The sequence below is a fragment of the Echinops telfairi genome, unplaced genomic scaffold (assembly GCF_000313985.2).
Source record: "Echinops telfairi isolate 266 unplaced genomic scaffold, ASM31398v2 ScPeMD7_1;HRSCAF=3_0, whole genome shotgun sequence".
In the NCBI taxonomy this organism is placed as follows: domain Eukaryota; kingdom Metazoa; phylum Chordata; class Mammalia; order Afrosoricida; family Tenrecidae; genus Echinops; species Echinops telfairi.
This window is the reverse complement of record NW_022103896.1, coordinates 59,474,743-59,501,063: the sequence shown is the minus strand read 5'-3', so window position 1 is coordinate 59,501,063 and position 26,321 is coordinate 59,474,743. Positions and strand designations below refer to the sequence as shown.

The 26,321-nt window shown below is 44.1% G+C and overlaps 1 protein-coding gene across 8 annotated transcripts in view; it reads right to left on the bottom strand.

The window, feature by feature from the left end:
* TPD52 (tumor protein D52) overlaps window positions 1-26,321 on the bottom strand; it is a 177,476-nt gene that overhangs the window by 124,631 nt on the left and 26,524 nt on the right. For 2 of the 8 annotated variants that reach the window (XM_013006740.2, XM_045287457.1), the window contains 3 exons: window positions 23,704-23,745; window positions 21,426-21,474; window positions 18,287-19,019 (listed from right to left, as the gene is read on the bottom strand). In XM_013006740.2, coding sequence (XP_012862194.2) covers window positions 18,897-19,019; window positions 21,426-21,474; window positions 23,704-23,745 — 214 coding nt within the window. In that variant the 3' untranslated portion in view covers window positions 18,287-18,896. Of the gene's footprint in view, window positions 1-11,893; window positions 19,020-21,425; window positions 21,475-23,703; window positions 23,746-26,321 lie in introns of those variants that run through there. The other 6 variants (XM_045287516.1, XM_045287555.1, XM_045287631.1 and 3 more) reach the window with 6 other exon arrangements.

Genomic DNA, 26,321 nt, shown 5'->3' with positions numbered 1-26,321 from the left:
ACACTGGTACAGATAGGAACTGGAAACATAGGGAATCCAGGACAGATGATCCCTTCAGGACCAGTGCTGAAAGTGACGATACCAGAGGGTGGAGGGAAGATGAGGTAGAAAGGGGGAACCGATTATAAGGATCTACATATAACCTCCTCCCTGTGGGACAGACAACAGAAAAGTTGGTGAAGGGAGACATCAGACAGTGTAAGATATAAGATACAACAAAGTAATATTTTATAAATTATCAAGGGTTCATGAGGGAGTGGAGAGGGGGTAGTGGGGAGGGGGAAAATGAGGAGCTGACACTAACGGCTCAAGTAGAAAGCAAATGTTTTGAGAATGATGAGGGCAACAAACGTACAAATGTGCTTGACAATCAATTCATGTATGGATTGTCATAAGAGTTGTACAAGCACCCAATAAAATGATTTAAAAAAAAAAAAAAGATTCTCTACCAAAAGTTAACAAGGAGGTTTTGAAAGGGAGCCAAAGGCAGATAAAAGCAAAACAAAATGCATAGATCCAGGAATGGGTTTTGGGTTCACACTAAATCCTAGCTCCAATTTAAGAACGATTAGTTCTTACATCATGGCCCCACTTGACAATGGCCCTCAGGAAAGGAACAGAGAAGATATGGGTGCTATAGCAAACTGTGGTGAACAAATTAGATAGTGCCTGGCTATCAGATAAAGGCTTGTTTCTAAACAAGCAGCCATCTAAGTGAGATGTCAACTAAGTCCACATGGAAGCACAACAACACCAGTCACTGAAGTAATGTAAACCTTATCATTTGAAGCCGAAGAAGGGACTAGTGTCAGAGCCTAAACTGTGAGAATCTGGTTTTCAGGAGGCTATGGATCACAGTGAGAGCCCAAGATACATTTGTGGGATCTACATAGGAAATAAGCCTCTAGTGATTTCCCTCCGTCCATAATAGAGCGATGGGAGGAAAGTGGTTACCAACTAGAGTGCACTGGAGAAATGACGATAGAAGATCAAAATGATACACCTGCCTTGAACAGTTAAAACCTTGTCAGTTAATCCCCCCTTTGATGCACGTTAGGCGTGGTCTGGCTTTCAGCATTTTCTGTATTTTGTTTGTATGCTCACATTGGGGTTTATCTCAAATGCACTATGTCATGGGGGTGCCCTCTTGCATTATTGTTATGTTTTTCTCTTTTTCGGTATATGAAATCCAGGATTGATGAATCTATAGGGACAGCAAGTAGAAGATGGGTTTCTGGGGGGTACAGTGGTGGTGGTAGGGGTGGTGACGGTGGTGGTGGTGGTGGTGGTGGTGGTAAAGGGAGTCAAGGAGTTCAGGACGGAACAGAATGTTTGGAAACTGATTGTGGTAACAATTGTACAATACTACTTGGTGTGATTTAACTATGTTAAATTGTGGTAACAATTGTACAATACTACTTGATGTGATTTAAATACAGATAATATCTGTATTAACTCCCAATAAGAGTTTTTTTAAAAAGAACATTCTTTAATGGCTATCAGGGAAGGGTGGGGAAGGAGGGTAATTAATAAAGAAAGTGAAGGCTAGACATTTATTTAGATGAAGGGTAAGGAAATATACAATATGAAAGAATTCAACAAAATGATAAAGGCAAAAGAGCTGTAGAAGAGTTAAAGGTAGCAGAGGTAAACACTATTATGTAATCTAACAATAACATTACTAGCAATAACCTATAAATGCATGCACACGTGGGAAGGAAAGTGGGGCTATGCATGAATATGTATATCTATGTATGTATATGTTTATCAGAGTATATTTCTATATACCTATTTTAGTATGCGGCAAATAGATTCATGACTATAGTTGAGCACACAGGGACAAGTGTGATGAAAACAGCAGAGTCGTAAGGGAGCACCTTGAGGGAGGGAGTCACTGGCCCGGGGCTGAGAACCCTAAGCGGACTTCAGGGCTTGGGGGATAGCAAGGACAACCACAGAACAGTGTACAAAGATCTAAATCTTCCTTTGGTAAGTAGTGATTGGGGTCTTAAAAACTATGGTTGTACTAACTATTGGTATCTTCCCACCCAGAGTAAAAAAACACCAAACTCATTGCCATTGAGTTGATTATGACACACAGTGACCCTACAGAACAGGGCAAAACTGCCCCTCTGGGTTTCTGAGATTGTAACTCTACGAGAGTAGAAAGTCTCCTGCTCCCATGGAGCGGGAGACGGTTTCAAACAGTTGACCTTGAGATTAGCTGCCCAATGTGTAACCACTACACCAACAGGGCTCCTAGAGCAAAACAGAATGAAGAAAATCAGACACATGAAAACAATTACTCCAAAGGCGAATGGACCACACAAATCTCATCCTCCTCTACATTGAGAGGAACCACCACACAGCTGACTGCTCAAAGAGCTCACTGGCGTAGTGAGTGGGTTACGCATTAGGTTAAATTTAGTGGTTTTAACCCACCAGCAGCTCCTTGGGAGAACTCGTAGGCTATCTGCTCACATAAATATTCACAGTCTGGGAATGCTTAAGGGGCGATTTTACTCTGTCCCACGGGGTTGCTATTAATTGGAATAAATTCAGTGGCTATGGGCAGTGAGTCGTTTGGTAGGACAGGAGAAAAATGTGAAACAAAGCTCAAAACCATGAAAAAGGCCAGGCTTACTGGTCAGGAGACTGGTAGGACTCCCCAAACCATGGCCCTCAGTCATCCTTCAGGCCTGCAAGTGTAGTCACCACTGTACCTTACCGTCCAGCCTAACAGACGGGCCTGGAGGCAAGGAGACCCTACTCAGAGCAAGCAACCAACCATTCAAAATCAAAAGGAGAGCATTTGTCCAGGGCCAAAGTTCAGAAGGCAGGACCGGGCAAGACAGAAGGAAAATGAACATGGAATCAAGGAGAGTGGAGTTACAATATGGGGTTCGAACCTAATGGCAAAATGCATCGTAATTGTTGAATAGATGAGCTCTGTAAACCCTCACCCAATTCACAATAAAAAGTTTTTTTAAGTGAAAAGAAAGCATACTTGTCAAATATTTGGATGATACCTTACTTAAGCTGCATTAGTTTTTTTCAAATGTAAGACTGTATCCATCTTACATAAAAATCTACTCAAGTCCAAATAATAAAACACTATTTTCCATCACAAAACAATAAAACATTCTGCTGTGTAACCTCAAAAAAAATCTCTGCAAACCACTGTCTTATGTGTTGAAAGTGACATCACCCTCTACCCCTCGGAGTCGTAATTGACTAGATGGCAGTGGGGGGAAAAAAACCAGTGAATCAGAAAGAGCAGATCTTTGCTCAACTATCGCCACCTAGTGGTTGGAAGATGGAATCCTCTGCTACACATATCACAGGTCAAAATGTGCTTCAAAATTCTACAAACCAGTGTTATTTAAGATATTTTTGAAAGTGAAAACAAACAAAAAAACTGAGCGGAAAAATGGCAAAAATATATCCTAATATATATATGTGTGTGTGTGTGTGTGTGTGTGTATATATATATATGACATGCACAAATATTAAAGGTAATAAATCAAAGGAAAAATAAATGGATGATTAAGCGTGGGATGAAACAGGGATCTACAGACCTCCAACAAAATAATGGTATTGCAAGTCATTTAAACCTGAGTTTCTTAAAAGAACCTCAGGGAAATTCTAGGATGGGGAATTTGAGGTGAAGTGCCCTGGGATGCTCACCAACAAGGTCAGCAGTTGGAGACCACCAGCTGATCTATGGGGAAAGAGAAGGCTTTCTCCTCCTGTCCAGAGCTACGTGCTCAGAACCTACCTGCCCTGTCCTGGCAGGGCTTGCTGTTTGCAGTGAGTTTGGTTGGGGCCTTTGGGCCTTGGCTTCAAGGAGCTCTGGTGGCGCTGTTGGTGAACGGTTGAGCTGCGAACCTCAAGACGGGCTGGCTCAAGCGCCAGAGCTCTACAGCAGAAAGGGGAGGCTGTCTGCTGCTGCAAGACTGACAGTCTCAGAAATGTAAGGGGGCACACTATGATTCAGAACTGGCTCGGTGGCTGTGGGCTCTTGGTTTGGCCCTTGCTGCAGTTCCTGTCCAAAGGTGAAATGTTCTTTTTAAAGTCAATGTGACAGGCTCTTAATGACTATCTACTGTAGATACATAAGTTGCACTTTAATGAATGTAAGAATTAAAGCAGATGGGCACAGCTTGAATGTACACCATTACACAGACATATTTTAAATGTAATAGTTCACCTAAGATGTTTTTATCAACATTCAAGAATCAGACAATAAATTTATTTTTTTGTCAGCAATTCAGATCCTCAAATACCCATTCAAACCTTATTTGTAAGCAAGGCCTTATGCAAGGGATGAAAAAACCCAAAGTCATGGCCATCGAGTGGATGCCAACTCATAGGGACCCCAAAGTAGAACTGCCCCACAGGGGAGAACTGCCCTTGTGGGTAGACAGCCCTGTCTTTCTCCCACAGAGCCGTTGGTTGTCTGAACTGTGCTGGCTTTGCATCAGCAGCCCAATGCATAACCACTATGCCACCTGGGCTCCTTAAGGGATGAAAAGGTGAATAAAAAAATGATGCCTGGTCTCCAGAAACTACAACCTAGAAAACAGGATCAAACAAGTTCATAAACGACTTTACTACACCTTGAGCTGTGTGCCAAAAAGGTAGTAAAAAACAAAGCCCCAGGGAGTACAAAAGGGGGATTACTTGTGACTGGTGAGATCACAAAGCCTAATGGAGGAGTTTATGCTCACGATGGAATGTGCAGGCAGGAAAAGTAATTCCAAATGACTGAGCAGAGGGAAAGAAGTATCTAATGAGCTGCTGAGGAAATGCCACTCGTTCACCTTCCAAGAAACTTTTTTTTGACAGGCATCATCTGCAACTGAAATCTTGGCCATAACTCCAATCTATAAAGGTATTGTTTTGTTCGTACAAGGTTGTTTTTTATTTCTTGGATTCAAATTAAAATCACCTGGTTAGAGTCAATAAATGTGAACAAGGAGCTATTTTGATACACCGAAAAAGTCTGCCATCAGGGGTAAGGGATGACAACTCCAGATGGTATTTTGCTTTGGTTGTCCAAGATCAAGAAAATCAGCATTACATGCCCCATGTTGAGAAAGCAAGCCTGTCCATTAGAGGCTCCATCTATCCAAACTCACACTGTGTGCTCATTTTGACTCAGTAGATATCCTACAAATAAGCACTGACAAGCATGCAAAGCTAAGTGAAATGTTCATTCCAGCACGGTCTGCATTAGGTTAAAAAATTACCTAAAGGCTGGATTATGAGAGCCCAATAAAATAAAGTGTCATACATCTATATATATACCAAGCAAATATGCCAAGCAAATATTTTAAGCGTGTTGATATATAATGATATGGAAATAGCAATTTCCAGCAGTACTAGATAGCTGCCGTAGGTTAGACTCCAACTCAGTCCCCTTATGTACAACAGAAAGAAACCCTGCCTGGTCCTGCTTCTCCGGCACCAAATCTGATGTTCCCCCTGCAGCAACTGACTCTTCCTGAAGAATCAAGTGTCCAAAGCAAGTGCTGTGTGGGAAAATGTTGTACTGTACTTTATAAGTTTTTTACCAGGTAATGTTTAGAAGTAGATTGCCAGGCCTTTCTTCTGTGTTTTAGTTTGGAAGCTCCACTGATGAGCCTACTGGCACTTGACGCACTTGTGGCACAGCTTCCACCACCACAGTAAGGCAAGCAGACAGGCAGGGGTGGACCTACCGTATCCTAACTATCCGCCATCACACGCAGTCCAGACAGTTCGGACTCCTATGATGATCCCATCCATCTGTGTCAGAGGGGAATTTTGCACCGCAGGTTTTTCAAAGGCTGATTCGCTTCAGGAGCAGATCACCAGGCTTTCCTTCGGAGGCACTTCTGGGTAGCCCTGAATTACCAACCTTCCGGTTGCAAGTGAGCAAGTGAATCGTTTGACCCCTCTCACGGGCAGATAACTGCTTATTAAGTGTTGAGCTCTTGAGCTAAATGCTTTAAATAATGAATTGAATTCATCTCATAAGAGCCTCACGGAATAGGGTTTACCTCTATAAAAAGGAAAAGGAGATAGTCATCAAGTAATTTTCAAGGACACACAGCTAAAATAATGGTAGAAGAACCAGGATTTCAATCACTATACACTCTTAACAATAATACAAATCAAAAAAGCATTTATAGTATGATCTAATTGGCATGGGTTCAAGAATATACCAAATATACTCAAGTATAAGCTGACCCAAAAATCAGCCGAGGTACCTAATTTTACCATAAAAACTGCATAAAATGTGCTGAAAAAACTCGGCTTATACATGAGTATGTACGACATGTCAATGCCTAGCTTATTTGTCAACCATACAATAAAAAAGCCAAACAAAACCAGCTGCTGTGGAGTGCATTCCTCTTAGAGACCCACCCTAAGAAGACCGAGCGAGCTGACCAGAAGGTTCCCAAGGATGCAGCCTCTATGGAAAGAGTCTGCCACATCTTGCTCCCACAGAGTGGCCGGTGGGTTTGAACTGCTGACTTTCCAGTTGGCCGCCACATGCTTTAACCACTAAGCAAATCTCTGAAGGTATGTACAGTATTTTAAAAAACAAACAAAAATACTTGCCAGCCTTGGGGAAGGAAAAGAAAAAGAGGGAGGGCTTTTACATTTCACATAACTTTCAGTGCTATGAAAAAAATATTTTAATATAAGAGTACTTTTATGATTATAAAGAATTCCCCCCCAAAAAAACCCTATTCATACGACGATTAGCATCTCGGTCCCCTGGTGCCGCAGTGCACTACGCACTGAGCGCTAGCCAGTGTCAGCAGTCTGAAGGCACCAGCTGCTCTGAGGGAGAAGACGAGGCTGTCTACTCTTGTAAAGAGTCAGTCTCTGAAACCCACGGTGCAGTTCTACCCTGTCCTATGGGGTCACTGTGAGTCGTAATCAACTCAGCGGCAGTGCGTTTGACAATTCAGGTTTTTTTATCTGTAGAAACTCTCACTATGAACACCTAACAACTGATCAAATTCCTCATCATGAATATGTAAGGAAAGTCCCTAAAAGGCCCACTAGACACGAGAAAGGAAACCCATGTGGTTCTCTTAGTTCTTAATGCTGCTATAAGAGAAAGACAAGAGGAAGGCTTTACCAAACTCATCCTCTCACAGTTTAGGAGGCTCAAACAAACAAACAAAAAAAACCAAAATCAAACTGATTCGAGTGGATTCCTACTCACAGCAGCCCTACAGGATGGGGTAGAACTGCCCCTGTGGGTTTCCAAGACTGAAAAGCTTTACGGAGCTAGAAAGCCTCATCTTTCTACTGAAGAGTGGCTAGTGTATTCAAACTGCTGAACTTGAGGTTAGCAGCCCAACACGTAGCCGACATGTAACCACCAGGGTTCCCACTGAGGAGGCAGTTCTACCCTGTCCTATAAGGTTGCTATGAGTTGTTGAAATCTACATGGGCCAAGGAGCAAGGAGTCAGGGATATCAGTTTAAAAATCAGTAAAAGGGTCTATGTGACTTGGCAGTACTCCAAAGCTAAGGCCTAGCAGAGCTAAGTCATACAACCCAGCCTCCTGACACTCCTCCCCAGGGAACTTCCTTTTCAGGCAAGAAGTCAGAGAATCATGAACACGAAGTGAGGTGCATGGCCAAACCCAACACACGGAACCCCCAGCATGCAGGGTAATGTTTTCTAAATGGTGTTGGGTAAGGAACAGCCCCCCGGGGAGGCAGGTTCGGTCTGGGCTGGACTGAGGAATCAAATAGATAAGTTGGGGCTGCCCGCTACCTCCTGGGAAAACTAGGCAGCCCTGTGATGACTGCCCGAGAAAGGACCGAGAAGAGCAGATATGAAAAATCCAGAGCCCTCGCAAATACCGCGGTGGTTTCTTTAATGCTTACGTTCCTTTGCTGCCTATCATGTCATGTGAAGAAGCCCCCAGCGTGAGTCCCAAACACCTACTGACTGTGCATGTGATGCTACCTTTTCATTCCTGCCATAATTAATTCAACAATTTAGAATTGTTTTCTGGGGATTTTTAAAGATGCTTGGATTAGGTCTATAAGAATGAGGCAGCAGAAGAAATTTGAAATCCCTGCTTGAAGTGGCAGAGGTGCAGGTGTGTGGCGGCCAGGCCCTGCGGAGCCTTACAGACAAGGCAAGGGCGCCAGAGGCAGAGCAGAGGAGCTGCGCTGGGACTGAGACTGGGAGGCAGAGCAGCAGGCAGGCTCCCTGGCCCATGAAGGCAGAGGCTAAGGGACCACATTCCCGAGAGACTGAGGACTAGAGAGAGACTTGGCTACTGGCTGAAGAGGCACTGCCTTGAGCCAAAAGATTGTATCCTTAAATGATTTATCCTGACTTGTGGAACTATGTTAATCTCCCTAATAAACCTTCATGATCATGAGTACTGCCTGTGAATTCTGTATAGCCATTGCAACAGCGTACGGAACCCAGGAGACTGATGTGCTCTTCGAAGAATGCTTAGTGTCAGGAAGCCAACAAGCAGACTAGAGGGTGTAGACATGCCTGACCTCTGCATGTGGGACTGGCTCTAGGATGGGATGCGATGTGGAGTCTCCTCCCTTGTCCACCCAAGAAAGTCAGATGTGGTCTCCATACTGTTTACTCAATAGGGCAATGAATTACAAATGTGCTTCTTGCATCATCCCACTCAATTCTCAAAATACTCCACCAAAGGGTGATGTTCTCTGCCTCGTGTCAGCTAAGGCTATCTGAAGTTAAGCTGGTTAGAGGCAAGGTGCACCAGATGCTCCGTATTTCCCTCAGATGGATTCAGGGCAGTATGAGCTATTCTGTTAGGGTTTTATGAGTTCTCCAGGTCTGACTGGCAGAAATAAGGCTCCTCCTCCCTCAGATATGTCCATGACATAAGCCCTAAGCCTGTGAATACATTATCTGTCATGGGAAAGGGCGTAGTCTCTGGGTCACATGAATGGTTAAATGCTCAGCTACTAGCCGAAAGTTAGGCAGTTCAGGTCCACCCAGAAGCTCCTCAGAAGACAAGTCTGGTGACCTCCTTCTGAAAGGTCACAGCAAAGAAAACCCTACGGAGCCATTCTGCTTCTGCACACCTGGGGTCTTGGTGAGCTGGAAGCGACGGGACAGCAGATAACAATAGCATGGCAAAGGGGGATTTAGTTGCAAATGAAACGAACCAGATGCCCTTAAAATAGGGAAATTTTCCTAGATTATTAGCTGGGCCAGGTAAATCGAAGCGGTCCTTAAAAGAGGACGCACTAGGTTTTAAACACCCCAGCAGCTCCACAGAGAAAAGACCTGGTGAGCGTCTCCCAGGAAGCTCAGTTTAGGAAATCACATGGAGAAGTCCACTTCTGTCATCCAGGGGCACGTTGATATCAACCCCAAGGCTCATAACAGAAAAAGGGAGAGGGAGGTAAAAGAGAGGTCAGAGTGATACAATGTGAGGACTCAGCCAGCCAGGAAAGTACAGGATGGGGGCAAGGCGCCAAGGAACGCAGGCAGCCCCCGTTGTCGTTTGTTAGGAATTTTAGGCAACCTCTAGTAACTCGTAGTGCTTGTCTGTCAGTCTGTCAGACTCTGATGGCTGGCGTATTACTGGGATGCTGGACACTAGGCCACTGAAATTTCAAATACCACAAGGTCACCCATGGTGAACAGGGTTCAGCAGAGCTTCAAGACCAAAAACAGACTAGGAACAAAAAAGAGGTGGTCAATTTGTGGAAAATGAGTCACTGAAACCGTATAAATAACAGTGGAACCCGTCTGATTTAGCCCCTCAGCCTGGAAAGGACTCAAAATACAAGCATTGACGAGCTGCCTCATCTGAGTAGACGACGGAAAACCAAACCCACCGCCATGGAGCCCATTCCAATTTATAGCAACCCTCTCTGGTGCTCCTGAGGCTGTCACTCTTTACAGGAGCATCTTCCTCCCTCGGAGCGGCTGATGAGTAACAACTGCTGACCTTGTCCTTACCAGAAAACTCAGAACCCACTACATCCTTCAGGACTCTCATTTCCTCTAAAAGGGAACACATTGCTGCAAATATCCATTTACAGTCAGAATTTGGAATGTAATTACAAATGTAATTGCAATTACAAAGTAGGATCTAAGAAAATTGGAAGTCTTCAAAAATGAAATGGAATGCATGAAATCCAATATGCTAGGCATGAGCAAGCTGCAAGGGGCTGGCATTGGCCATTTTCAATCAGAAAATCACGTGGTAGACTGTGGCTTGAATGGCCAACTGTCTGGAGGAAGGAAGCACAGCCAGAGAAGCTGTCTCACATGGCTTGGACAGGTTATTCGCAGAGATCAGTACCTGGGAAAAGGATGTCATGTTTGGTAGAATGTTAGCAAAAAAGAAGAAGACTCTCAATGAGATGAACTGACCCGTGGGCTGCAATAATGAGTTCAAATATAACAATTGCCCGGCTGGGGCAGTGTTTCATTCTGTTGAACAAAGGGTCTCTTAATCAGAATCAATACGATGACACCCAACTCTTAACAAATGCAGAAATAAACCCAGACTTCTATTCTTTGTGTATTTTGTTCTATTTTATGCATTTAGTAACTTTATTGTGCTTCCCAAAAGTGTTGGCCAGCAAAGACAAAAATTATACATAGACATGGAATCCTGGTGGTCTAGTGGTTTAAGCACTCAGCTGCTAACTGAAAGGTGGGTTGTTCTGTAAGGATTTACAGCCTTGGAAACCCTCCCGGCAGTTCTTAAGTCCTATATGGTCACTATGAGTCAGAATCCATCCAACTGCAGCGGTGTGTGTGTACATACAAAGTCCTGGTGGCACTGTTATGCGCATGTGTGCTGGGCTGCTAACTGCAGGGCTGGTGACTCACTTACCAATCACGCTTCAGGCAAAAGAGGAGGCTGTCTGCTCCCATAAAGTTTTACAACATCAGAATCGCTGTGTTGGAATCAGCCACGAAGGAGTGGGGATTTGGGGTGGCGGAGTGGTTACGAATCGGGCTGTAATCCGAAAGACCCGCAGTTGGAAACCAGTAGCCACCCATGGGGAAAAGAAGGAGCTTTCTACTCCTGTAAACAGTTATAATCTCCAAAACTCACAAGGGCAGTTTTATCCTGTCCAATAGGGTCCCTATAAATCGGTATCATCTCGATGGCAGTGAGAGAGAGATAATTTATTATTATCAGAAAGTCATTTGCCAGAAAGCAAAGTGAAACACTAGGAGATCCTATAATTGCACAAGCTCACAAACACAGTGATCCTCTCACTCAGTCACTGAATCAACAGATATTTACAGAGGGACTATGCCGTACACTAAGGCCCACGCTGGATACAGCTACAATACAGAGCAAAGCCAAACTCAATGCCATGGACCCGATGTGGACTCACAGAGACCCTGCAGGACAAGTTAGAACTGCTCCTGTTAGTTGCAGAGACAGGTACGAGTAGAAAGCCCCGTCTTTCTCCCACAATGCAGACAAGACTACATAAAATCTTAACCTCCTCCTAAGGATGAGGACGGGTCGCAGCCCAGAGGTCCAGAGAACCAGGTCGGCAGCATCCCCTGCTGGTTTAGCCCCCCGCAGGTACGAGCGATCTCGCAGGCAGTACGAACTGGTAATGAAAGGAGGAAATTACCAAGAGCCCTACAGTGTAAGCAGCGACGGCGTCCAGTCCAGGCCCCGCCCCCGGCCCGCCCCCATTTCACCGTACACTGAGCCCCGCCCCCGATCTTGCTCCGCCCCAACCTGACGGCAGGCTCCGCCCACAGCGTCGCATAACTCCTCGCCCGCCCGGGCTCCGTCCAGTGCCGCACAACGCCACGCCCGCCCGGGCTCCGCCCACAGCGTCGCATAACATCTCACCCGCCCGGGCTCCGCCCACGGCGTCGCACAACTCCTCACCCGCCCGGGTTCCGCCCACAGCGGCGCAAAGCTCCTCACCCGCCCGGGCTCCGCCTGCTGCTGCTGCTGCTGGAGCAGCTCCGAGTGCCGCTCCAAAGCGCTCGCAAAGCCGCCGGGGCGAGTTCGCGGTTCCACGGAATCGGAACCGTCCTCTCCGGAGCCACTCTGAGTGCCTGAGCCTCTAAAGGGCCGGGAGAAGACAAACATTCGCAGGAAACGGCTGTCGGCAACCACGGCGCGAGTCGACCACAGCGCCGCCATGCTTTTTCCGCTACCTCTGACCTTTGACTCCCGTCGTTGGCGCGCAGGTCACGGGCGGGGCGACGAGCGGCTCGCCCACTTGCCGTTGGCGCGTGGGCGTGGCCTAGCTGGTCTGGTCCAGGCAGCTGTCCTCCCCGTGTTCTTGCAAAACGTATTGGCCTAGCAGGGTTTTGGCCCCTCCGGACATGGCTTTGATTTTTGTCCTGCAGTAAGTTCCAGTGAGGAGACGTTTTCTCTGACTTGGATGCCACACCGGAGAAAATGTCTCCTCACTGGAACTTACCGCAGGACCCAAACAGGCAGACTCACTAAAACCCTTCCTCGCCTTGCCAGAAGGCCTCTTGGCTCGCGCTCCTTGATGGTCCCGTTTGGAATCAGGGCCCCAAACGCACTCTGTATCGGGCTCCCGTCATTCTCTGTGCCACTTCCTGGTAGGCAGTAGAGACCCAGGTTTGATTTCCCACCGGGCACCGCAAGCACAGCCACCACTCATCCCTTAGTGGGAGGTCGATAGGCTACTGAGCAATTTTCAGGGAAGCTTCCAGAGTAAGACCAGTAAGAAAGACCTGTCGGGTCTGTTTTCAAAGTAAGCCAATGGAAACCCTATGGGTCAAAAATGGCCTACCCAGCAAATGATCTTGGGAAGGGCACCAGACTGGGCAGTATTTTTGCTCTGTTGAGTGTAGGGTTCTCATGATTCAGCCTGACAAAATGCCAGTTAATAATATGCTTAAGATAAATGTAATATATCTTCTCCCAACCATAGTAAGCGCCACACGTACTGAGGTTGGCTCTCTGGTGCCTGGTACCTGATGTCAACTCACTACCACCCAGTAGATTGTAACTCACAGCGAGCCTACAGGACAGAGTAGAACTACCACTATGGGTTCCTGAGGCTATGATTTTTTTAAAAACAACAACAAAAAACCTGAGCATAAAGCCTCAACTTTCTCCCAAGGAGTGGCTAGTGGGTTGGAATGGCCAGCCTGTGGTTAGCGGCCAGTACTAAGATTCAAATATGGGTGGAAGCATGGATCTAACTTTGTCCTCGTTTGACTCTTTAGTAAGTCCTCCCACCAAGCAAAAAATGGTATTTTCAACACCATTAGATGGCTACAATCTCATTTTAGGGAATTATGAAATCTCCGAATGGTGCCCCAGTATGTCCCACCAAAAACCTCTGCCTTTGCGCTCAACCTTTCTCCGTTGCTCCCATTATTTAGTCCTCAGCCTTGTTCAAAACAATTAGCACTTTCCTTGATCGAATGTCTTCAAATTAAGCTGCCTATCTAGCTTTCCCTCAAACCCACCAGCAGGTTCTTCAAGTTAGAAGGAATTGTGTTAATAATGCCTCTGACTATGGATTTTAAATCGTGTTGAGGTTATCAAGTTAATGGCACCGTTAACTAGACCTGGGAATGGTAGAGAATTGTCTCATAAGAGGTTTATCAACTGCATAGTGATTTAATCAATCAGTAGGGTGCTATCCTACAGTTTAATTCCTCTGTTGCAAGACCTGAACTTACTATTCAATATTAAGGGCAACTTTGACATCCGGTAAAATCGAGAGGGCACTGAAAAATCGAGAGGGCACTGATAAGCTAAATACAGTTCCCTTCTTCCCTCTCTCAAGGATCAATCCTCCGTATCAGGAGAACCGGGAAGAGTGCCTGCTTTTCCTGCCATATTGGACTTCAGTTCCCTGCAGCCCATGAAAGCAAACACCAAACTTACTGCCCCAGGGTTACCGAATAGGGGAGGGTAGAACTGCCCCTGTGAGTTTCTGAGACTGTAACTCTTTATGGGTGTAGAAAGCCCTGTCTTTCTCCTGAATAGATGAGTTTTGAACTGCTGACCTTGCAAGTTGCCAGCAGGACGTATAACCACTGCACAGCCCATAGTACACACAAAAAAGCTAAACACACCCTCCTATGGGAAGCAAAGCTCACCACCCTATCCCTGTGTTACTAGAAAGCCAGCTTCTTCCAGCCCCTGCTGGTTCCTCACTTTGGGCTGGAATGAACCAGCTGGGGCGGCCTCCCAGTCCAATGTGCATTCCCTGTGTGGCCCTGAATGGCACATGAGTACTTCTGACTACTGATGACTCTTCTCACTTCTAGTGTTGGGTGTCACCGACTGGGCCACCATCATAACCCTGGGGAGGAAACGCTTTCTCAACGACTGGGTAATGAGGAGGAATGGGTAGGGTAACCACATGACAGAACACACTGTTCCGTGGGGGGTTTTCTTGGCAGGAACCTTTATGGAAGTGGATTGCCGGGTCTTTTCTCCCGAAGAGCAGCTAGTGTGCTGGAACCATCAACCTTTTCATTAGCATCCCAGCGCTTAACCACTGCACCACAGCGCTCCTTATTTTTACTTTAAGGCCATTTAATACTGCCAATTCCGTTGCTTCCTTCACTCATAAAACCAAGGAATTATCCTTCACGCGACATTTAAAAAAGTCCTTTGTAAACATAAGCACCTAAGTATCTACCAAACAGAAGTGGTTACTACAGCCCCCGCTCTAAAGTTTAATTGATACGTTCAGCTCCGGCTTCAACCAGACGATAAATTCCTGCAGGGCTGTGGCGAGAGGCATTTGTGGACAAACTTTAGTCTGTTTCGTTTTCAAAGGGATCACAAGTTTATATTCAGTCACAATACAAAGGAAATGACCGAGCACTCCCCGGAGAGGACCGTGTTTGGTAGAAAGGCAGTGAAGAAGAGGAAGGACTGCCACAGTGGCTGCCACCATGGGCTCCGGCATAGGCGCCATGGTTGGTGTCGGCTGGTGTAGGACCAGGCAGGGTTTCGTTGTGTTGTGCAGACAGTGTTTTGGGTGGGAACTGACTCGAGGGCACTGAACAACATTTTTTCAGATTCCCTAAAAGTGATACCACCGTGAGCCTACAGGGTCTCCATTACTAATCCAGTTAGAATTGGACAAAACCCAAAACTCACTGCTGTCAATTTGGACTCACAATGACCCTATAGAACTGGGCAGTCAATAGAAATAAGTATGTAATGACCAAATTTCTCCTTGTCATGAGCAAAAATCTGGTTTCTCCATCAGGGTTGGAAGACGTAAAAAAGAAATACACGCAGCCTTGACATATGTGGCCTACAGGGTTCTGACCTGCCTCTTGGTACAAGTAGCTTTTGCAGTTTTGCTTGATACACTGACTCCATATAGCTGCTCATGGTCATTTTCATATCTGGAATGTGAAAAGTTTATAATGCACTTATTCTTCTTGGTAGACAGGTGACATATACAGAAGAACCCGTACCCCAATTAGAGCATTTTTATTGTTTCCAAATACCATACAAAATTATATCTATAATAGCCAGTGTATACCTTAATGTATCCATAAAAGTGAGCCCAAACATATCTTTTCTATTTCAGTTGTTGCTTTGAGTTGCTGCAGGGATCCTCTGAGTACCGCTATTCACTCCCATGGCTGGCTTGGGCCTTCTAAACACGAGCACTCCTGCTATGCTGCCCCCGTGTGCAATGAATGAAGCACGTTACTTTGTTAGAGGATGAGTTTTTCAGAGATACTGTCTCTTATTTCACTTTCTCTTGATTTCACTGAAGTTTCCCTGTCATCGTGCCGCCAGGCACAAAATAAAATAGGGTAGCCAGGTGCTCTTAGTAATTACTGTGTTCACAACTTCTTGAAGTGTCTGTGAATTCATAATATTGAATCTGACACAAACACCATTTTGAATGTTTCCAAATCCTTTTGTTAATTTTTCTCAATTTCTTCTCACTTTTTCAGACCTCTTTTAAGGAGCAAAGTGCCTCAGTATAAATAATTCCGTACTTTAAATGTTAAGTAAACCCACTGCCATCAAGTTGGTTCCTACTCATAAAGACCCCGTACAAGGTTGCAGAGACCATAAATCAACGGCCTCTCTCCTAGAGTGGCCGGTGGGTTTACCTGTCGATCTTGTGGTGAGCATGCCAACATCTAGTCCACAATGCCACAGGGGCTCCTGTACGTGCAGGTACATGACTCCCGTCGAAAAGTGACTCGTTTCTCTTTTCACAACCATCTAGAATACCCAGCTCCAGCTTACTGTATCTATCTAGAAGGGCAGTAAAATGATTTGAAGGTATTCCACCCGACTTAAGAAACCCATGGCATTCCATTTAGCTTTGTTGAAAATAGAGGAAGCGGGTCAGGACACGCAGGAAAGAATGTGATGAAAAGCAGGTGATGGATTTCAAGTAAATTTACTAGTTGGCAGGAAAAATGACTTACCAGTATGTTGGGTGGTAACAATATCTTTATAAAATAGCAAACTCTACTGAATCACTTTGAAGACAGTGCTTTTGTACAACTGGTTTTAAAGCCTCAAAGAGGTTACAATTTAGGGTATTTTAGTTTAAGACCAATGAGTGTTGGCGTAAAGCTGATAGTTAAAAGCAACCAACCAACCCTGACTTCTTTTAGCATAGACATCGGTTGCTTCTTTAATAAAACAAGCTATTTCCAGGTCATGGGCCTCATAATAAATATTCAGACCTACACTATGGATATACAGACTTTATTACTCTTTTTACATGTAAGAGTTTCAATGGCATCTAAGGTGCTAACCAAAGCAATCACGAACGGTAATGTCATTTTAAAATAACCAACACTGTGGCTTTTCAAGTTTGGTTTTCAGAGGATAATTGATCCTGAAGCAAATATAACCATGCTTTAAAAAAAATTCCCCCCTTGCTGAAGGGTTGTGGGGAGGAGACGAGCCAATCAGGGTGCAGGGCAGCAACAATGAAACATGTAACTTTCCTCTAGTTCTTAAATGCTTCCTCCCCCCCACTATCATGATCCCAATTCCACCTTGCAAATCTGGCTAGACCAGAGGATGTACATTGGTACAGATAGCAACTGGAAACACAGGGAATCCAGGACAGATGACTCCTTCAGGACCAGTGGTGAGAGGGGCAAGGCTTGGAGGGTAAAGGGAATGTGGGGTAGAAAGGGGGAACTATTTACAAGAATCTAAGTATTGCCTCCTCCCTGGGGGAGGGACAGCAGAGAAGAAGGCGGGGGGTGGGGTAGGGGGGATGGGGGTGGGGATGTCGGACAGGGTAACTTATGACAAAACTATAATAAGTTATGAATTATGAAGGATTCATGAGGGAGGGGGAGTGGGAAGGGAGGGGGGAAATGAGCAACCGATATTAAGGGCTAAAGTGGAAGGCAAATGTTTTGAGGACATGGGCAACAAATATATATATGTGCTTGACACAATGGATATATATATGGATTGTACTAAGAATTGTACGAGCCCCCAATAAAATAATTAAAAAAAATTTTTTAAGATAAATTAAGTTGCATCAAAAAAATTTCCAGGCCATTGCTAGCTTGACAATATGTGGCATAAGCAGCAAAAGAATCACAACTTGGTCAAAAATAAATACAGCATTGTAGGCTACTGCCAGGCAAGGGAAGGGTGGTGGGGATCAGGAAGTAGTTGTTGGAATGAACAGAGTACCTTGGCCTCTGGGCCGTCCAGGCCGGGGTGGGGGGCCTTTGCGTCGTTCACATCCCAACGCTGTTTTCAAGGTAGAAGGCAATGTCTACGATTGCATTTATGACTTCTAACAGAGTGAGAGCAAACACGTAGAATGTGATGAGCGGGGTCTTGTCTCATGAGTTTTTATTGTCTTTCTTGTAGTCCAAAACATCACATCCGCGGGGGTTATCACCAATCCCTCAGTAGAAAACCATTTCAAATAATATTAGTTGTAGATCTCTGTGTGCTTTTGGCAAACGGTACTAAATGAATTAAATGAAGGCAGCAATGTCTTCCCCCAACAGATGGAGTTCAGCATGCTTACAGCCGAAAAACCCAGGCTTGAGAATTAAATATCTGAGGAAAGTATTCCTATTTCAAATCATGGATGATATAATATGCTTGGCTCAGAATGTTTTGTGGCTTTGCCCCTGAAATTAGTGTTTTAAGCCAATGAAGAATAAATTGATAGAGGTGTAATAAAAACTAATACACGAAAAGGCTCTGCAGTCACTTGAGGATAAACAAGATAGAGATTCCAGTCTCGAGACACCGAGTATTTTGGCAGACTGTACAGATGATCACGTACAAAACTTTAACAAGTTGGATATAGAGCTGATTTATTTAGTCCAGTATATTCATAATATTTAGAAGACATGTACTTTATTCAAAAACAGTGTTTATTCACACACAAAAAAACTTCTTTTTGGTAGCTGGTAGCTCTTCCCTTGGTGATCAAGAATATTATTCCCAAACTTTTAATAACCATAATTCAGAAAAATTAAAAGAACCATTTTGGTTAGGAATCAAATATACAAAGGCTCAACAACAACAACAAAAAGTTGGGGTGGGAGGGGGGAGGGATAGGGAGGAATTTTACAGAAGACAAAGACCAAAATGGCATCTAGATTCAGAGCAACTTTATAAAGCAAGATAGAGCTTGAGCAGCTTCTTCAATCATTCTAGTGGATTCGATAATGGTGTCTCCATCAAGGGCTTTCAAATGCATAGTAAAGGGGGTTTTCCGGGAACAGAGGTGAAGATATATCTTTTTTTAAATTTTTTTTTCCTAACTCACAAACTATGCGGTCAAAGGAATATCTAAAGCTAAAGAAAAGCACATCTGGTGGAAACGCAGGGCAATGGTGCTGACAAGACGTGCTGCATCTGCCTCGCGGCAGCTTGGCAGTGGGCAGCAGAACCGGGGCGAGGATCACGGCTTCTCTTGCATCGGCTGCTCCGTAAGGGGCTCCGTAGTGGTGGCACTAGCATTGGCAGTCGAGTTCAGGACTTCTCCAAAGTCCCCGCCAGCAGGCTTGGTGCCCCCTACTTTAGACTTAAGAAAAGGTTCAAAAAAGGAGAGAAATGAGAAAACACAAATTTAGCTGGCTCGGCATAAGGGAGCCCTAATGTTCCTTTAAAGAGCAGATATCCCGGGAACCAACAAGGCCAGTGGGCATCACGTCTGTGTGAAACGTCGTGCGGTTGTTAATGTTCAGTGTGGCTTAATAACCCAACAGACCATCTCTGCTGAGATATACAAGTGGATCACTTCCACCCTATTCTCCCCTCTAAGGGTTCTTTCTCAGAGGCAGTTTTGTCTAACACACTGTGTAAGAACTCCAACACTTACTGCCGCAGATCTCTTCTGACTGGGGCGACCGACACTAGTGTAAAACACCTAGTGAACTCTGTCGATACTTGGACAGCATCAAATCATTTGTTCATTTACACTCATTCAGAAATATGAAGTCCAATTTAAAGAATAGATCCTCCCCCTCCCCCAGTTAGCTCTGTTAACCCTCTGTTAAAGTACTGTCCAATGACCTACAGAATCAATACTATCTGAGAGGTTCCCAGGCAGGCATCCCACCACCACCGGGTATCTCCCCAAACTGACTGCTACTGAGTCAATGCCGACCCATAGTGAGCCTATAGGTCAGGGTCAAACTGTCCCTGTGAGTTTCGGAGACTGTAACTGTTTACAGGAGTAGAAAGCCCCATCTTTCTCCCACAGAGGGGCTGCTGCTTTCAAACTGCTGATCTGCAGACCACGGTCCAACTTGTAACTACTGCAGCACCAGGGCTCCTCCCATGTGCCTACCGAATTGAACTCTAGACATCAAGAGCCCAAGGTGACTCACAAGCACTGATCCTACCTATCTGAGCTGAAACATCGATAAACATTTATGTGAATAGACTCATCTTCCCCTCTACTTATAAAGCATGTAGGCACTCTCATCATAGTGCATTTCACGACTGACCAAGAAGACGGCTGGCTAATTATTAGGAACCAGTCCAAACCAGAAGCTCATAGGGAGTATGAACTTGACCTCATTCAACTCTGAGTAGCCAGAGACTGGTTATATATCAAGAAAGTGGGAGGAATTTTCTCTCATTTCTTTGTTCTCCCATGAAAAATAGGCAGTACTTTTGAGCTGTTTTGAGACATCTGTATAAAGTATATCCATTCTCAAGGCTGTGGGTTTGGCATTGTGCTGCTACCTGTAATGTCAGCAGTTCAAATCTGCCAACCAGTCCACGGGAGAAAAATGAAACTTTCTGGTAGAGATGCACCATCTTGGAAACCCTCTATCAGGTCACAATGTGTCTGAATTGAGTAAACGGCAATGGACTTGCCTGGTGGAATGTCTCTCATAGCTACCACATTTATAAAAACATACTCTTTAATTATCAGAAAGTCAAGAACCTTTGCAACCGACCATTTACCAAACTGAAGAATTCCTCACCACACTGGACCCCCTTCTCTATCCTTTGGCTCACCTTTTAAATGATAGCAGCCCACTGCACAGTGCCATCAAGTCGATTCCAACTCCTAATTTTCTAAGTAGGGTTTTCAGGACCAAATATTTGGGGGAGCGCACAGCCTCATCTTCCTCCCAACCACATTGCCCAAGACAAACTGGGGAGGGGGGGGTGGCTCTTCATCACTCCCTCGTGATCACTTTGAGTATCATTTTGAAAACAATGTAATTTACCAAGTAGTGAATTCATAACTGTGGAAAATCATTCTCTTTCACTGAAATCAAAGACATTAAAAAAACCAACAACAGTGAACCTTTGTTGCCATTGATGACACTGCCAAATTGTCATCATGGCATTGTTTATAATAATTAAAATTGACAATGATTGAGGATTAAACAAATGATATCCCCATATTATATGAGGGAACTTCAAGAAATTCATGTAAGAATGGAATTGAATGACTGGAATTTTTGCCTGAGCTTCTCGAAACTCCTTTGTATAATGGCAGTGATTAAATATAATATTGAAGGAGAATATTTAATGACATGGGAATGTGTTTATGATGTATGAATTAGTTGCTTTATAAAGCATATTGATATAATCCCACTACAAACATAGAACATTATCTCTGGATGGCAAGACAAGTTCTCTCTCCTTTTATTAATGTTTCGTGCTTTCCTAAATGCTTCTCATTTTTCTACAATATTAAATTGTGCCCAATTGTAGAAATAGTTTCCATGAATAAGGCAAAAGAGGAGCACAAACTTTTCGAGCATACTTGGGGTGTAAGTGCTATCTTTTTCTAACATTCCGCAAGCTAATACCTCCAGCACACGCTGAGAATTCACTGCCCATTAATAATTTAGTGAGTAGATTCTTAAAGTTCTCTAAGTGTTTTTAGAAAGAAATGTGCATAATGTACCCACGCTATGGCGCCCCCCTCCCCGCCCCCAAACCTAGTCATTTCTCCACTTGCCTTTAAATTTTCAACCTTTTCTTCAAATGATTTGAAGGTCGGGGAGTTTCTATGGAGGGAAAATAAAAACAAATAGTAAAACTACAAACACTCGGGGGAAAGAACCATAACAACTTTAAAAAACATCATTAGTTAATTGTTGCCAAATATTAAGAGAAGTATTTGGATCAGTTCTCCATTAGCCAAAGAATAGATACATCATCTTTTTACATAAATCGTGCCTTGCACTGAAGGTTTTCTATGTGTGTGAACAGCAGGCCCCCCTCATTGTCATACTAACCTAATTTTTATTACAATGAACGTCACGTAAAAACAAATAGCATAGTGTGCTTACAAAAATACCAGGCCAGGAGGGACGAGGTTACCTAAAAGACATATACCCCGGGTACAGTACTTGTTTTATCTAAACATTGAGAAATAAAATGATAAGATGTACTTAAACTACTTAAAGAAAATTTAGGGGACAGAAAAAAATTCATCTCTAAATGTTTAATGCCCCCATCTTATACCACTATGAACAAGCACACACAAAAATATTGTATAGTATTCCTAGAAGATCAATATCTGTTTTAACAATGCTATCATTTCATTTTTGAATCCATGAACAAAGCCAGTCTTGGACACAGCATATGCGAGGAAAAGGGACAAAAGCGAGTCAAATACCAATTCTTTCACAACCCAAATGTCACCACCTGACTAATTTATTTTGATTGAGGTGCTATGCTGTAGAACTCATGTTTAAATGCACTTGTTACCTGGCAAAAAATCCTCAGCACCCACCCAGAAAAAGCAGGCTGTAGGAGGCTTCCTACCAGGGACCCCGAATCAGGGAAGAGCATGATACGCAGGGCAAACCACACCCCAAACTCACTGCCTTCTATCTGATTCCGACTCGGAGCGGCCCCACAGGATAGAGTAGAGCTGCCCTGTGGGTCTCCGAGACTGCGACTCTTTACGGGAGGAGACAGCCTCTTCTTTCTAACAAGGGGGTGGCTGGTGGTTTGGAGCTGGTTTTGCAGTTGGCAGCCCATCAATGCATAACCGCTACTTGAATCCGCAAGAGGGATTCCAAAGAAGAAAGAGCCCAGAAGCGTGGCTTTGCTGCCCTTACATTTGCCCATATTGTCTAAGGCTCATCCCAGCACCCTTGTCTGCTTCCAACGCTTTGTTGTTATTTCCACTGGCGTGTGAGAATCCTTCCTACTTCCCCCAAGTGAAAAAGACAAGGAAAGCGAACAAGGCTATCCTGTTTCCACAGAGCTGCCCAGCAGAACAGGCTAAGCCAATTGGTTCTCAAAGTGTGGTCCCCCAAGCAGCAGTATCTCTCAGGGATTCATGAGGCGTAGATTCTCAGGTCCCAGCGCAAGCCTATAGAAGCACAAACTCTTTAGGTGGGGCACAGCAAGCGGGTTTACTTAGGCCTCCAGTAATTCTGATGTACGTAAAAACTTAAATCATTTGCCAAAACTCCTCTGCCTCCCTCAAGTGGTCAGGTGAGGTAAGAACATGTATCACATTTCTCAGTGTCTTGGTGAAAGAGGATAGTAGATTTAAGCAGAGGTGGCTTAAAGTGTCACACTCCACACTGCTGGTGAACCGATGCTGCTTCATAGGGACTCCATACAGTGTTTCCAAGGTTGTAAACCTATGGGAGCAAGTTGCCACATCCCAAGGAGTGGCTGGTGGGTTTGAACCACCAACCTTGCAGTTAGCAATCCCATGCTTAAACAATAGCTCCATCCAGGCTCTTTAAATATCACGCTCTCAATCGCTGTCAGCAAGTCCATGCCCAGTCATAGTGAATCTATAGGACAGGGCAGGACTGCCCCTGTGTGTTTCAGACTGGAACTCTTTAGTGGAGTAGAAAGCTTCCCGCTTCTACCCCAACTCGTAACCTCTACACCAACAGGGCACCTCAAATGTCACACTAGGATAAGGGAAATAACAAATGGGGAGGAGGCAAGAAAACTGGGCAATTACAGCTGGTGGAGACAGCTGTGGGGAGACATTTATAGCCCTGCAAAAGAAGGTTTCTTAGATCAATAGTGTGAGCTTTTTCAAGCAAACAGGTTTCTGATGTGAAGGCATTTAAGAGGCTTATAAAAATAACATACAAATAGAAATTCTTAAACACACACGCATGCCAGCAATCTTCTGCACCCATCCCAATGTCCCAGGAAGAGCAAGCGCAAATAGACACAACGTTAAACAGGTCAGGGAGAACTCTACTTAATATGAAAGCAGAAGACCAATCAAATTCTGTGAGAATATACTTTACCTCATAGCAGGCATGCTAATTGAATGCTGAATGGAGCGTATACTATTTGGCAGCATTAAAAGATATAGAAATGAAGTTAGTACAGTGGTGAGTAGACTTATTAAAAAGGTAACTAAAACTTAGCTTTATAGGAGGCTTATTTATTTTGACATCATGAAGAATTATTGACTTTTTGAGGTGGAGGAGAGGTAAAGTGATTCCTGTATAATTTTATTCATGAGCCAATTTCAGCATAATCCCAGTAGTTAGTACAGCAAGTAATAAACATTTTTTTCTAGCCACGTGAGAACTGTTCAGTGCTTTCACCTGCACTTGTAAGTCATCCTGAATAAAGGCAAAGATGAGAAACGATTTACCCAAGGTCACAAAGCTGGTGCAAAAGCGGAATCAAAAGCAGAGCCTTGATTTCCAGCACTTCTAAGCCATGTCCGTCACCTCCCCTCAAAAACAAAGCACACATATATACACAGACGCACACATGTACACACACTGGTATGCGCACACCAAAGCGAGATAAGTTGAGGGGTCTGGCAGCCATCTTTTCCCCAGATATTTGTCCCCAGGTCCAAAAGTGAAGGTTTCAAAGTAACTCATCTATTGGATAACTTTGAATCATTTAAAAATCATGTCTAATCCTTAGTAATAGCACCAGTTTTCTAATCAGAGACACTTGTACTCAATCTCTATTAAAATACATGTTCTTAAAACCCATTCAAGCGAAGCAGCTTACTTTTAGAAGGACCAGATTTTCTGTTATATTTTCCAAGGGAAACAAAGAATTAAACACACCCACTTGAAGAGAAAAGGAAATGAATACAAAAAGATACAAAAGTCTCCCTGGTTTTGAGGAAGCGATTTTTGTAGGAAGAACTACTCCCAAACCAAACTCACTGCCATGGAGTCCGTCCTGCCTCCTAGCGACCCTGTAAGACAAGGTCGAACTGCCCCTGGGTTTCTGAGACTGTGACTCTTCATGGGGTAGAAGGCCTCGTCTTTCTCCCATGGAGAAGCTGTTGGCTTTGAACTGCTGACCTTGTTAGCAGTCCAACACATAATCACTAAGCCACCACAGTAGGAAGAACAGGGCAAGTATCAATGTCAGGTCCATCCACAGTTATTTGACTCTCTCTCTAGACCTTATTTCGATACATTCAAATTTGTTGGTGGATGCTTTGTCATCCAAGTATGGAGAAGCTGTGTGCTACACAAAGCTTCCACGTTCTTCAGCTGACCTAGCATCTCCGATACCATTCAAGTTTAAGTCTAATATGGAAAGCTTCAAAATCAGAAAGCCATCTTGCTGCTGGATCAGAATCCTCTCCAGTAGACATGTTTCAGGAAATAGCTTTCATAAAACGATTTTTGTTGAAATTCGTTCCAACTTGAGTCCTCACTCTCAAATATATTAATCTATTTAATTGTAGTAGGAATGTAACTCTGGGTTTCTCAATATACCCCTGAGCAGGGCAACCCAAGCCTCACTCAAATATATTAATCTATTTAATTATAGTAGGAATGTAAATCTGGGTTTCTCGATACACCCCTGAGCAGGGCAACCCGATCCTCACTCAAGACTCAGGCATTCACCTGCCAGCTCTCATCTTTTCCTTTGAAAAAGTTTCTCTTTTAAAAAAGCTGAATGGATTTGCATTTTTCTCATTTCTCACGCTATTTGGTCTTCCCGTGTTCCAAATAATAATGACAGAAGAAGACAAAGGAAGAAAGAAGAGTTGATGGTGGACAAAAATTGAGTGCTTACTGTGTACCAGGCAAGCTTAAGACGGTGTCTGTGTATGATTTCAGTCAACCCTGCCATCGAGCCACTGAATGTGGGTGACACAGCAAAGTAACTGCTAGTAGAACTGTTTGTCATTATCGAGAGGCCTTTAATTGAAAGACTCATTGTGGTAGTCACATAGTTTCATCTCAACTTGCTAAATAGGTCTCGGGGTAGAGTCTAGCCTGTCAATCAGGTCACAGCCTGATGATGCCTCCTTGTGGGTATGCCCTTCCTATGAGGATTCTGGGAACTTACTCTCTTTCTCCCTGGAGGTGGGCCACACTTTCTCTGCTTCACCTTCCTGTGGAGGAGACACTCAGAGCTAGAGGAGCCACGTGGAGAGCTGCTTCCATCACCATTGGATCCACAGGACTTTCCTTCCACCTACCAACCTGTGGTCTTCCTGCATTCAGCATCATTGCATTGCTACGTGAGTCTAAAGAGGAATTTATGGACTAATATCGCACATATGGGCTAATATTGGACTTGTGGAGTTGATCTGGACTAGGCTGGGATGTTTTTTCAATATTCAATTGCTCTTTGATATAGAGCTCTCTTAAACACAGACATGAGTATCAAGGGTGTCAATGTTAGACACCGGGTCTAACACATTCATTAAAACCTATTCCATACTAAGCTGTATTCTCTTTGCACTGTCAAACTCCGCCAATTAATATTTTGGTTGTGAACGAGTCCATCCCTACCATGTAGAGCAGTGCTAACACTGAGCTGGCATGAAAAAGAATACTTTCTTTTTTTTTTCTTGTTTAAGACAGAAGTTTAATGAAGTATTTTCTATGTTCATATTCCCCTGTACACTGTCCCAAGAACCTTTTCT